Source organism: Candoia aspera, chromosome 14, assembly GCF_035149785.1.
Source record: "Candoia aspera isolate rCanAsp1 chromosome 14, rCanAsp1.hap2, whole genome shotgun sequence".
Classification (NCBI taxonomy): Eukaryota; Metazoa; Chordata; class Lepidosauria; order Squamata; family Boidae; genus Candoia; species Candoia aspera.
The window spans coordinates 4,744,040-4,757,048 of NC_086166.1; the positions used below are offsets into that span (position 1 = coordinate 4,744,040).

General features: G+C 49.9%; 2 protein-coding genes across 2 annotated transcripts; one reads left to right on the forward strand and one right to left on the reverse strand.

The window, feature by feature from the left end:
* Nucleotides 1–867: 867 nt before the first annotated feature.
* Nucleotides 868–9,149, reverse strand: PDAP1 (PDGFA associated protein 1). The gene is made up of 6 exons (XM_063314608.1): nt 9,017–9,149; nt 4,722–4,813; nt 3,736–3,849; nt 2,844–2,965; nt 1,876–2,027; nt 868–1,130 (listed from the first exon to the last, which is right to left on the reverse strand). Exons 1-6 carry the CDS (start codon nt 9,027–9,029, stop codon nt 1,072–1,074), a joined length of 552 nt encoding a protein of 183 aa, XP_063170678.1. The 5' UTR covers nt 9,030–9,149; the 3' UTR covers nt 868–1,071.
* A 301-nt stretch (nt 9,150–9,450) lies between these two features.
* On the forward strand, nt 9,451–12,281 carry BUD31 (BUD31 homolog). The gene is made up of 5 exons (XM_063314609.1): nt 9,451–9,534; nt 10,073–10,188; nt 10,551–10,673; nt 11,467–11,633; nt 12,012–12,281. Exons 2-5 carry the CDS (start codon nt 10,095–10,097, stop codon nt 12,060–12,062), a joined length of 435 nt encoding a protein of 144 aa, XP_063170679.1. The 5' UTR covers nt 9,451–9,534; nt 10,073–10,094; the 3' UTR covers nt 12,063–12,281.
* Nucleotides 12,282–13,009: the final 728 nt, after the last annotated feature.

The following is a 13,009-nucleotide window of genomic DNA, read 5'->3' on the forward strand; positions in this document are numbered from 1 at the left end:
TTAACTCCTTTCAAGCTTGCGAGAAGAAAGCCTTTTGGAATTTTTTTCCTTGCTGAAAGGGGAAGAACGAGTCAACGCTCCACCTATTTGCTCTTCCTCCGAAATGCTGAGAATGACCAGAAATGGATTGAAATGCCAAAGGACCCGTGGGAAGAAACCTCCCCGCTTCTGCGTTTTAAGTTACCGAAGAGTGAATTCTACGGGGTGGGGGCAGCCCCTCTGGGAGAGCACCAGACCAGACCGTTACGATAATTTAAATTTTATTCAGCCAAATATACAGGTTTCTGTTTCCCGTCTGCCTCTGTTCCAAGAAGATGCACAATCAAGAAGAGTGTTCTCTGGTTTTCGATTTGCCGACGTTTTAAAAAGTCACTATCCGTTTCCAGAGGAGGAGGAAAGAAACGAAAAGGATGGCTAAAAAAAAGAAGTAACGGGGCAGAAAGAGAAAACCAAATAGCTGGGGGCCTGGGGCCAAGGATTCCACACGCACGCACATGCCCCTCTGCTGCTCACTTCCCTGGACTGTTCTGCAGTCAAGGGCCTATGACAAAGCACACGGCGCCCCCCCCACTTTGAAACTGCATCTACAGGTGTCAAAGCTACCAACCCATGCCCCCCTACCTGCCTAGTTCCTTGAAAGCTAGCTGAAGCGTTCCACCCCCTCCCCATCGAGCCTTCTGTGTCATTTTGCCTCCCTCCCCTCCTGCCGCCGGGTGGGCGACCTGAAATCGAAACACACCGAACCGTTTGGCCGGCGGCGTTTCCCTCCTGAAGACGGTCATTATATGCAACCGTTGCTGTTCTCACGATTCTGCGCCAAAGGTTAAGAGTTCCCGGATTCCCCCCCCTTCCCCACCCTCGCCTGTCCCCCCCCTGCCAAAATAACCCCATGGAATTCTGTGCCCAGATGAAGACAAACACGGAGCAGTCAGTTTCTCTTAAGAGGTGACGGTGACGCCCCCGCTGCCGCCCTCCTCCTGCAGCCTCTCTGGGAAGTGACGCCGCAGCGAGTCCGAAGGGTGCCCCGCCGAGCACAGTCCCTGGGATTTTGCTCCTCTCGGTGGCCTGCGCTTACTTGTTGAGGGACAGGGACTGCATCCTTTTGCCCGCCAAAGCCGCTTCATCTTTAGCTGCGGTGTAAACCAGAGGAGAAAAATCAAGAGAGCTGAATAATAATAGAGGTGGTCCTCGCTTAATGACCGTTTGATTAATGACGCTCCAAAGTTACGATGGCCTCAGAAAAAGTGCTTTACGACCTGTGCTCGCATTTTTGACTGCCGCATACTGCCGCACCACCCCCGCGCTCCTGTGATCGCAATTTGGGCAACTGGCAGCTGGCTTGCATTTATGACCACCTACAGCATCCTGCGGTCACGTGATTGCAATTTGCAACCTTTTTTGCCAGTTTCCAGCAAAAAACCTCCATTGGGGGAGCTGGATTCGCTTAATGACAGCAGTGATTTGCTTAACGAGACATGATTTGCTTAATGACTGTCACAAAAATGGTCATAAAGTTGGGTCCAGTCTCACTTAATGACCAAACTGTTTAACAACCAATTTTCCGTTCCCTATTGTGATTGTTAAGTGAGGACTACCTGTAACAACAACAACGTATTAAATTTACATGCTGCCCAACTCCCAGCAACTCTGGACGGTCTACAAATTGTTAAAGACATTTAAAAGCAAGTAGGAATGGAAAAAAAAACACACACAGAAACAACGCAAATGGTGGAGAAAACAAACCCAGATGGGAACAGGAAGTCCAGATGCTTCAGACACCACTGCCCTTCCTTGTCAGGGAAGGCAGAACAGGGCTGCCAAAGCTTCGCAGGAGGTCCAGCCCACTTCTGCATCAGCCCAGCATTCCCTCCTTACCTCTCCTCTCTTCTTCCTTCTTTTTGGCCGCCTCTTCCCTCTGTTTCCGGATAATGGCTAACCGGGCAAGGTCTGCCTTCGCCTGCTCTGTTTTCCCTGCAAGGTGCATCTTCATGTACCTTTCTTTTGCTTTCTGTTTTTCAATCTCTTCTCTGAAAAGCAGGGGAGGGGAGAACAGTTGGGAAAACCTCCAAGTCATCGTGGAGCTTTGGAGAGCTCCTCACACACCCAGGCACAATGGTCTTTCACTTTATTTTAACTCATTGGTCCAATTTATAGAGCTGCCCATCTCGCAAAGCGAGCGACTCTGGGTGGCATACAGTGAAGCTAAAAACAGTCAATAAATACATTAAAAACTATAAAAACCAAGCTAAAACAAAACAAAACAAAACAAAAATAGATGAAGGGATGTTAAAAATAATGGAGCCCACTCACTAGTTGGCCCGTTCCCCCGGGGTCCCCCTTTTATCTTGACGGTTCTGACCAGAGCGTGAGGTTCAAAATAGCCTACATATCAGTCCTGCCTAGCCGGCTCGCATTTATGACCAGCTACAGCATTCTGTGGTCATGTGATTGTAATTTTTAAAGCAGCAAGAGGGGAAAATGATAAAATATGTGATTGCAAGTGGTCCTACTGATTACATTTGACTTTCATTCCCTTCACATCAGTGTTTTTCAACCTCTGCCACTTTAAGATGTGTGGACTTCAACTCCCAGAATTCCCCAGCCAGCCAGGAATTCTGGGAATTGAAGTCCACACATCTTAAAGTGGCAGAGGTTGAAAAACACTGATGTGAAGGGAATGAAATCAAAGCATGTTTCATCCCATCACCACTTACCACTTCCAAAGGGTTAAAAAAACCTAAACCTTCCCCCACAACTCTTGGCTTATCCCAAGAGGGTTCTGGAAATAAACTGGTGAGCCCACAACTGCCCGCTCCTGTCTTAGAGGGAAGGAAGCATCTTACCGTTCTCTCCGCGATAATTCCCTGGGGCTCTCCATATCTATCTGGGTAACCTTTTTAGCTGTTTGTACGACACGATTGGGATTCTCAATATCGATCATGCCTTCCACTCCTTTGTGCTTTGGCTGGAATCGCAAGACACAACAGACACGGGAGCTGTGGCTGGCCCTTCGTGGGGAACACCCGGGGCGGGGTCCAGGCAGAGCGAGAAGGACGTCCCTTTGGTCATGAAATCTGTGCATCCGGCACAGGCATGCCCTGTCAGCTGCATCATACTCCAGAAACTGCACAGACCACGCCTATCCCTCCACTGCTAAGGGGCTGCGGAGCCAGCCTTGGGATCCAAAGCATGGCGTGTAACGAAGGCCACGTCTGTTCTCTAGCTCAAAGGCGGAGGTGTCTACAGCACCCCAGTGAGCCACCTTTCCACCCAAAGGCAGCATCTCTTTATTTGCTTTTGGTCCCTCCCTTGTAGACTGCCACCACTGCGTATCTGTAGGCCAAGGCTGAGAAACACCGCCCTAGGCAGCTCACAGCTGTAGCTCCTCAAATGGGAAAACCACCCAAACACATATTAAGAATTACAGATCGATTGATTGATTGGATTTCTATAGTCGCCCGTCTCAGTGAGTGACTGGGATTTAGCATACGGCCCAAAGTGCAGCAGGTGAAGCGTAAAGCATTACTCTGAAAAGCTTGTTGGGACCCCTTTCTGGAAGGTAATTAAGGCAGGGGGGTAGCCATATCCGGGGGTTGTATGCGTGGTGGGGGAGTGAGGGCAGCTTAATATGTATGCAGAAGTGTCGACCGGCTGAATCAACGCCAAGGGCATCTCATCCCGCCTCTTGGTCCTGTATTAGGGAAGCCGCCCTCCAACCCCAACCTTTCCCTCTACCTGATAGTCTTCACCCTCTTCTTCCTCGCTCTCATCCGAATCTAGCGATTTCTCCTTCTTCTTGGGTTCCCCGGATGCCCCGGAGCCTCCTTCTTCTTGCCCCTCTTCCTCTTCCTGTGGGAATGAGAAGCGTCACCAAGCCACAGCAGCTGCGGTGAAGACCACGGTGGGATCCGAACGGCTGGGAGCGACTCATCTGCACTCAGCGGCTGGGTGGCTTTCGGCCTGTTACTCTCTCAGACTGCCTGGCCTCGTGGGGGTGTTCAGAGGATGACAAGGGGGAGCCCCAATTTCTCAGCCTAAGCCAGTGTTTCTCAACCTTGGCAGCTGTAAGATGCGTGGACTTCAACTCCCAGAATTCCCCAGCCAGCCATGCTGGCTGGGGAATTCTGGGAGTTGAAGTCCACGCATCTTACAGCTGCCAAGGTTGAGAAACACTGTTGTAAATCTTTCCTCATGTTCAGGTTTATAAAAAAAATGCACATCTTAAAGGAAGGTTGCCCGGTTCCCTCCTTTGGCTCCGATGGGCCCACTGCCTGACACTGCATCAGATGACGATTTGGAGAACCGTGTAGGTATGGTGTAATATCCGCTGCTGCACGCAAGCACTGAGTGCGATCTCAAGGACCTCATGTTGACCACCTGGAGACTCTCTCGGGGCAGTTATGTGATATATGAGCTCCCTGAAAACCATCACAAACGGCAATTGTCCCCAGTTTGCAGAGGGGAGAGAGAAGAGGCTTGCTCAAGCAGTCCGCACCGGGTCTCTGAGATTCAGGGGCCAAGACAAAACTGAAATCCATCCACCCGCATTTCACATAATGCTTCTGACTGGCACCATTAGGAAGGATTCCCAGGGATGCTTCCAAGGTCACGGGCACCACCCAAATGCAACCTCAGACAACTGGCCGAGGCAAATTCCTCGCCCCCAGATTATCTGCGGTCCTAGCCCAGCGCTCAGAGAGCTCAGCCCCCAGGTCCCTTACCCTGGCCTTCTGCTTCTCAGCCTGGAGCTGGGCATCAATCTCTTCAGGGCTTGTGTACTGCCGCGCCCGGCCTTTATGGCCCCCTTTTTTACCTGCAAGTAAGAAGTGGGCTTAGATTACTTTCCCCCCCGCAGTCCTTCTCTCATTTGCCCAGCTTCCACCGGCAGGTAGGATTGGGCCCAAAGAATTCAGGTAACTTCTGAGCGGCAGTTTTCCAGCGAAGAAAAGTGAGGAAGCCATAATGAAAGAATTCCACTGACTGCTGTGTTTCAAGAACAAGCCCCATTTACAGCATCCATCTTCAAACCCTTTGGCACTTAAAAAAAAACAACTGCTCTCCTTATGTAACAGGCTACCCGGACCCGTCTTTTGGCAGGGAGCTTGGTTTGTCAATTGTCGGATCTGCTATCTTGTTTTTCTCCGACTGTGAGAACTCACTTTCATACAGCGTCTATTTCTCCTTGATTCAGTGGCATGGTGCTCAGTGACCCCTCCTGGGGCTGGCATTTACTCCAGCATCTTGTTTCTAATGAGATACTTCTTCCAGGGTTTGAGAATACAGAATCATCACCAAATTACTGCATTAATGCAGTGTTTCTCAACCTTGACCACTTTAAGAGGTGTGGACTTCAACTCCCAGAATTCCCCAGCCAGCCGGCTGGGGAATTCTGGGAGTTGAAGTCCACACCTCTTAAAGTGGCCAAGGCTCAGAAACACTGCATTAATGAGTTTGACTTCTGTATGTTTACTCAGCTATAAAATATCAACCCTGTGGCCCCCAGAGTTTGTGACACCAACGTTCAAAACGAATGATGCATTTTCTAAAAACATCCTTTTGCTTTATCCCCAACCAGCATTTTGATATCACTGGATGATCTCCTGGCTGGCTTTGCACAACTCACAAGACGATACAAAGGCAGGATCTTGATTTGTGGCCCAGCCACCATCCTAGCATATGGATTGACTTGATCTGCACGGCCGCCCAGCCCACCACAGCGACCTGGTTGTGTGAACTAGGAAAGGAATAGTTGAAACTACTATCTGAGGCCTTTGGAGTGGCCACCGGTTGACGCCCTCTACTTCCAACCAAAGATAGAGCAAAGATCTTATCCCAGATTTGCAAGTTTATTATCTCTAGAAATAATCTTCAACACTTCACATTACCCTTCCTGCACACAGCCACCAGCCCTGCTGCCTTGGCAACAGCAAATGTGGCATCTGTCCCACAGCAAGGAGTCGTGAGCAGCTGCGGGCCAAGGCTCTGCTTTCCATCCTGGGTGGAGCCATACTTGGAGTCTCAGGAAGGGAAGAGCATTCTGGCTTTTCCCTGCCTCCCAACCACCCACTTGCTCTGCTTGACTCACGGCCTGGGCTGCAGCTCAACTGCACATTCTCCAGCCGCCGCTCGTGTGCAAATCTCCGTGCAAGGAGTCGTGTGCCCAACAACCCTCCAGCAGCTACGAAGTACAAAGAAACCACGTAGTTCCCAAATAGCTCTTGGCAGCAAGGGGCACCTCTTCCTTCAAATCTATTTCCCTCTATTAGAGAGCAAAAGAGGAGAACCCCCCCCCACCACAGCATTTTGGCTAATTTCTAACTGAGGTGGTAAAAAGCACAAGGCAGCCCTCCTTCCTTTGCCGGCATACAGAAACCTAGCCTGTCAGACGCGGGCTAGAATGACCACGTTCAGCTGTTCTTCCTAACATGTAAAATAAGGATATGGCACTCTTCTTCTTGAGGAACATGGGCATCCTGCACTCAGCCTCAAAGAGAAAACGGTACCAGGAATGTGTGAACAGAAGCATTTCGGCCCTGGAGCCTCTGACATCCTCCAAACAGCTGTTTAAACTCAACATGGAATGATCCAAGTGGGAAATCTTTCACACTGGAAATGCTTCGCCCGTTTCGACCTAGCATCCATTTTCATACACAAACCACCTTCTAGAATTCACTCCTGCAAGAGGCTGCCATTCACACCGGTGCAAAAGGAAAGGAGACCCTCTGCTTTCCTCCTGTGTAAGTTGCTTGGCTTATACGTCAGTCAGTCAATCGCTGTGAAAAACCACATAGGGCTACTCCAGCCTTTTCCAACCTGGGTACCCCCCAGAGCAGTGTTTCTCAGCCTCAGCAACTTGAAGATGGATGGACTGGGGAATTCTGGGAGTTGAAGTCCACCCATCCTAAAGTTGCTGAGGCTGAGAAACACTGCTCCAGAGGTTCTGATTTCAGTTCCCAGAATTCCCAGCCAGATGGTCACTGCTGAGAATTTTGGGAGCTACAGCCCAACAAATCTGGAGGGCGGTGATTAGACAAGGCTGACCCAAGCTGTCTGCCTCAATTCTATACTGCTTGGCCACACCTGCAGCGGTGAGACTGCCAAACATCTACTAGCTTGCCCATCCCGCCTTTTGCCTGTCCAGTGCAGCTGTATATTCCAGCAACCCCTCCTCTGACTTAACCCTCTGCCCAAGCTGGGTAGGGCCCAGCTGTGTCCTGCTAGCTTGCTGCAAACTTCCATTTGGATGGGGCAACCTCACTTGTGCCCGTTCTTTCCTCCAGCTATAATCTGGGGGAAATGCTAGATCTCTGCATTAAATGTATGCGTCTGGAAAGCACAAAGCTGCAGACCGTTGCATTAGCCTTACTCCAGTCAGGCAATAAGCCTTCCTCATTTATAACTATTTTTAAATCTCATGCTCAAGTTCTATACAGAGACTATGCAGAGACTTCAGTGTCACTAGCATCACATCAGAGCGGGCCCGCAACTAGGGTCTGGGTCACCCGGGGCAAACATGGATACTGTGCCCATTTTGGCGTCGCCCCTGGTGTGGCGCCCGGGGCACATGCCCCGCTTGCCCCCGCCCCCAGTTGCGGCCCTGCATCAGTCATAACTGAGTGTTTCCTTCACAAGCAAAAAGTACCTTGAAAAATAAATAATAAATGTCCAGGAATAAAACTGAAACAAGCAAAGCTGCATTCATCTTTTAAAGGCAGCCTTTTCCATCATGTGTCCTCCGCAGATGCTTTGGTGTTCATCTTCCATGTCTCTGACTCTTGCCAATGCCGGCTGAGGCTTCCTGGAAGCCGTAGGTCAACATTTCAGGAGGAACCCATGTTGGAGAAGGTAGTTTACAGCCCTCCATTCTGGTCTCTTCCACGTTTTGCAACTCAATCATCAGCGGAAGCAGCTAGTTTCTAGTATCAGTCTTCCACCATCATCATCTCAACCCCCATGAGAAGGCCCCGTGGAAAAGTGGGTACTTCAAAGATGGGCAGGGCCAAGGAAATATTGCAGAAGGGTTCTGCCCCATGAACAGAAAAGCCCTTTTGGTTTCCCCAAGGGCCAATCCTGCCTACCCTCCTGCTTCTAGGAAATCCACAAGCGAGGCTCAAATCCAGGGGCCAGACACCACCTCCCTGAGGGCAGGAAGGGGGAAGGAGGAAAAAAAAAAGGTGGGAAAAAGAAAAAGATGAGAAGGGAGAAAGGTATCACAAAGCACTCCTGAAGAAGGTGCCTTCTGCGGCCCGATGGGGGGCACTTCCGGGAGTGGCTGCTGATGCCCAGTTGTCCTCCTCTGCTGCTGGGTGTAAATCGAGACGCCCAGCCCCGCCCCCCGCCCCCCCGCCACTCGCTTCCCACGTGGAAACGGACGCTGCCAGCCTCCCCGGGGTCCGCTTGGCAGCCAGCGCTTCCGGCAGATCCGCCCGGCCTGATGCAATCGACCAGGAGGAGGAGGAACGCGAGAGGCGGCGAGGCAGCCCGGCTCATCCGCCGCTGCCTGGGCGCCGGATTCACACCGAATTGGGAGGGGGGGCAGAAAGGGAAGCGGGGGAAATGCAGGGACGCCCCCCTCCTTCGGCTAATTAACATCCCGCCCTCTTATTTGACTGTGATTAACGCCCCCACCCCTAATTGGACACTAATTAACCCCCACCCCCTCATTTGACTCTAATCAGCGCCTCCGCCCCCCCCCCACCGCTAAGGGACCTGCCCAAGGGAGAATCTCGGGATTCCTCCCCCAAGGCACTTTGGGGGGCAGTCCTTGAAGGCTTCCCCCCCGCGTTTTAAGGATTTTCTTTTTTAAGGGGAGAAGTCAGCAGGAAAGCCCCGAACCACAGCCGAAGCGGCTCAAATTCATCCCGATCCCCTCAGCAGAGCGGCCGGACTGCAATGCCTACGGGGCCCAGCCGGGCGAGCGGGGACGATGGGGGGTGCAGTCCGGCCCCTTTAGAAGCTGTGTCTTCCCAGGAGCGCCCCCACCCCCGCGGCGGCGGCCGCCCCGCTCGGCTCTCACCTCCTTTGGGCATAGCGAGGTCAGGCAACGATGGCGGCTCCGACGGCGAGCGAGTCCTCCTGCTTCTCCTCCCACCCCCCCCCTCACGCCTCGCTTCGCCCCGAGCTGGGAGGCGACCCGGAAGCGGAAGAGGAGCCGGCGTCGCTATAGGTCCCCGGCCACCCCCTTCCCGTGGCGCGCGCCCGACGGCGGCCTGCAATGAGCCTCTCCTGTCTATTCCATTGCCTGATGGAAAACGAAGCGAGCTTTGGGGGGAAAAGGAGAGCGCCTCGCAGCCTTGGCCGCGCCGAAGAGGCGGAGGGTCGCTCGAGGGTTTTTTCGGAAGGCGGCGCGCCTGAACTCTGGCGCAACGCCAAACAGGCAAGGTTGTCGAACGGACGGACGACTAGGGAAAGCCTCCTGGGAAACGACGGCGGTGGGAAGGAGGGCCTCGGATGCTGGTGACGTCACTGCTGGGCGACGAGAGCCCCGGAGAGGCGGAAGAGCGCCGTGCAGGAGAGCAGCAGCGACCCGCGAGCGTAAGTGGCTCCCCTTCGGGCCCCGAAGAACCCGACCGTGCCCCCTCCACTGCTGCCTCTCTCTCCGGTTGGGGCATGTTTAAGGTCTCGTTGCGTGGCAGGCAGAAATCCGCCGGGAGGGTATCTTGGTGGGAGGGGACTCACCGGTGTAATTTCTACCTGCGCCGTCGCTGTTATAGAAGTGGCCTTTTCCACTGAGGGAGACAGGCGACCCTGCTGTTGCCGCTTGAAGAGGGGAGGGAGTCTGGCCTTGGAGCAGAGCTTCGAATGGGGAGCTGCTTTAGTTTTACTGCGGGGAAGAATACGGGCTTGGATTCCTCTAGGCCGGCGCTTCTTTTGGGGTCCTCCATAATTCTTCAGTGGGAAGGGGTCCTGAGAGAAAAAAGTGTAAGAAGCACTGCTTTGGGGTTTCGTTTTTATCAGCTGTGTGTAGGATCTCACTGCGCTATGTCTCTTACTGCCGTTTTGATGCCACACATTCCGTTAGGTTTCTTCCCCATCAGACCATAGATACATCTCAGCTATGTTTCTTCTGCAGATTCTTTTTCCTTGTCGAAGAGATGCCCAAGGTGAAGAGGAGCAGAAAGCCGCCTCCAGATGGCTGGGAATTGATTGAACCAACCTTAGATGAACTGGATCAAAAAATGAGAGAAGGTGAGACACACAGAGAGAGGGTGGCTTGACTGTACGCGTCAAGGGATCTGATGGGGCAGTTCTGCCCGGATGGGACAGGAAAGGCCCATAACGTCATCTGAGTGATCGATCAGATCTGTGTGTAGGTCTCATGCTCCCCCTGACCTTTCCAGCTGGTTGCTGAAATTAGATGGGCCGTTTTTCTAACATGATGACTGAAAAGCTGTTTGGAAGTAGGCAGATCTTTTTCTGTGAATTCTTGTACCCCATATCTGCATATTGCAGGATTTTTCTTAATTATAGAAAAATGGGAATAGTAGAGACAAAACAATTATGCAAGAATGAAAAAGTAAAGTGTGTTTTGTGCCTTTTCCCCCCCTCAGCTGAGACCGAGCCACACGAAGGGAAAAGAAAGGTAGAATCTCTTTGGCCCATCTTCAGAATTCATCATCAGAAAACACGCTATATTTTTGATCTCTTCTACAAAAGGAAAGCCATTAGTAGAGGTAAGACGGTAGGCTGTTTGATCTCTCAGTGAAAAGGTAGACCTTGTCTTTTTGTTCCATGCGGGAAGAATAAAGTTTTCAGCCCATTGAGGTAGGCCAAGTCAGGAAACAGACCCTGCAAAGACTAATAGAACTCTGTTGTTATGGGGTGTAATAACAGAATCTTGAAAGCCTGGCCGAGATTCTATGTATCCCCTTTAATACAAAGGAAAATTGGGGGGGGATCTTGAGTTTCTTTCTCACTTCCACTTAGAGGTAGTCCTTGACTTATGACTGTTTAATGATAATCTGAAGTTACAGTGGTCTCAGAATGGGTGCTTTACGGCGTCGTAAAATGTTGCACGCAGCCCCCCATGTGGTCACATGATCACATTTCAGGCGCTTGGCAACCAGCTCGCATTTATGACGGGTCACAGCATCCTGCAGTCACATGATTGCATTTTGCGACTTTTTTGCCATTTTCTTGCAAAAACCCGCCCACTGATGAAACTGGAGTTAAGGACTGTGGTGATTCACTTAATGACAATGATTTGCTTAATGACTGCCATAAAAATGGTTGTACAATTGGGTCAGATGATGATGTGACTTACGACTGCAGCAAATTCCGATGGAAATTCTGATCCCAGTTGTGGTTGTAAGTCGAGGACTACCTGTAGTTGGTATTTACCCAACAGCTGAGTCCTCCTTCAAGGCCATTTCCATACTCCTTTACCAACGTTCATCTTTCTATTTCTAGATTCGGGCCCATTCAGAGGAACATATTAACCCTTTCGTTTAAATTTGCCCTCTATAGAGTTGTATGAATATTGTATCAGAGAAGGTTATGCAGACAAAAACTTGATTGCCAAGTGGAAGAAACAAGGGTATGAAAACCTCTGCTGCTTACGCTGCATCCAGACCCGCGATACCAATTTTGGAACCAACTGCATCTGTAGAGTGCCCAAAAGTAAACTGGAAGTGGTAAGGAATGTGGTTTTAAGGTCACTGTAGAAATTGTTTTAGTATCAACTTTCTTCTCCCCTTCTGTGTATATTCAGAGGCCCAATCATGTATAAATAGCTGAAAATACAGCTTTTGACATTCCCATCCTATAAAAAATATCCCCACTCTAAAATCAATTTTTCTCAACCAATAAATCCTTTTTCTACCTCTTGCATGACCTTATGGCAGTGTTTCAGCCGTAGGAACTTTAAGATGTATGGACTTCAATTCCCAGAATTCTCCAGCCAGGCAGAATTCTGGGAGTTGAAGTCCACATATCTTAAAAGTTCCCAAGGTTGAGAAACATTGCCTGATGGTTTGATCTTTTTCAGTTTACGTGTCGGTTTCATTCAACAGGGGAGAATAATCGAGTGTACTCACTGTGGCTGCAGAGGCTGCTCTGGATGAAGCATTCTTCAAAAGCAATCCTGACTGTTTCAGAGGTTCTAAGTGACTGTTATCATCAAGGACTGCTCATAAGAACTGTTTTTTTCATAACAAACTGGCTGTGAGATCGTCCCCTTTGCATCCCAAAATAGAGTAACTGAATGTGTAAATGCAGTAGTGTTTTGATGTCCTGTGTAGTCATTGTATTTTAAAATAAAGTCTTGCCTACTTCTCCCAAAAGGTGATGAGCATAATTAGTAATTATTTTATGCAGTTGTTCTAATAACTTGTTCTAAGGGTTAATTAAGTACTTATCCTCTAATGCAGGGTTTCTCAACCGTGGCAGCTTTAAGCTGTGTGGACTTCAACTTCAACTCCCAGAATTCCCCAGCCAGTGCAAATATTGGGGTTGCTAATACATAGTGATCATTAGTACATACTATAGGATTCATGGAACTCAACAACCCCCATGTCAAATACAGAAACCAGGGAGTCGAGAGAATATTCTATACACTGCCACGTTAAAAAACTAAGTGTCATTTTTAAGCTCGATGAACATTTGTAGGACTACTACTGGATAGTGAAAGGGTAGAAAATACCCCTTAATTTGGGAATCTTTACTGAACCTAAACTTTGTTTTCCAAAAGTTTACCTGTGGTATGTAGCACGTGGTGACGTTTATGTGGTCTGTTCAATCTTCATCATCAATATTCCCAAAACTAGTTGGGAAGGAAAACTTGGCAGCAAACGTTGCTTAGCCCTGCCTTACTTTCAAGCACTGCTTCACAATTTTAGGTTCTAAATATTTTCCCTTGAAGAGTTATGACATTTCATGGTTACGCGTCACAGAAACGGCTTTAGAAAGAGATGGGGGATCCGCTCGATCACTATAAAACAAGAATAAGCTTAACTTTCCTTTAGAGCCGGAACACGATGCTAGATTAATCACCTCTAACAAGAATTGGTAA

Bases quoted from the DNA above. Each gene is read 5' to 3' on its own strand.
- PDAP1 (XM_063314608.1), bottom strand. The intron at 2,966-3,735 runs GTAGAGGGAAAG...TTGCGATTCCAG, and splicing joins AAGAGGGTGAAGACTATCAG to CCAAAGCACAAAGGAGTGGA. The intron at 2,028-2,843 runs GTAAGATGCTTC...CCTGCTTTTCAG, and splicing joins GAATTATCGCGGAGAGAACG to AGAAGAGATTGAAAAACAGA.
- BUD31 (XM_063314609.1), top strand. From the start codon at position 10,095: ATGCCCAAGGTGAAGAGGAGCAGAAAGCCGCCTCCAGATGGCTGGGAA. The intron at 10,189-10,550 runs GTGAGACACACA...TCCCCCCCTCAG, and splicing joins GGATCAAAAAATGAGAGAAG to CTGAGACCGAGCCACACGAA. The intron at 11,634-12,011 runs GTAAGGAATGTG...TTCATTCAACAG, and splicing joins CCAAAAGTAAACTGGAAGTG to GGGAGAATAATCGAGTGTAC.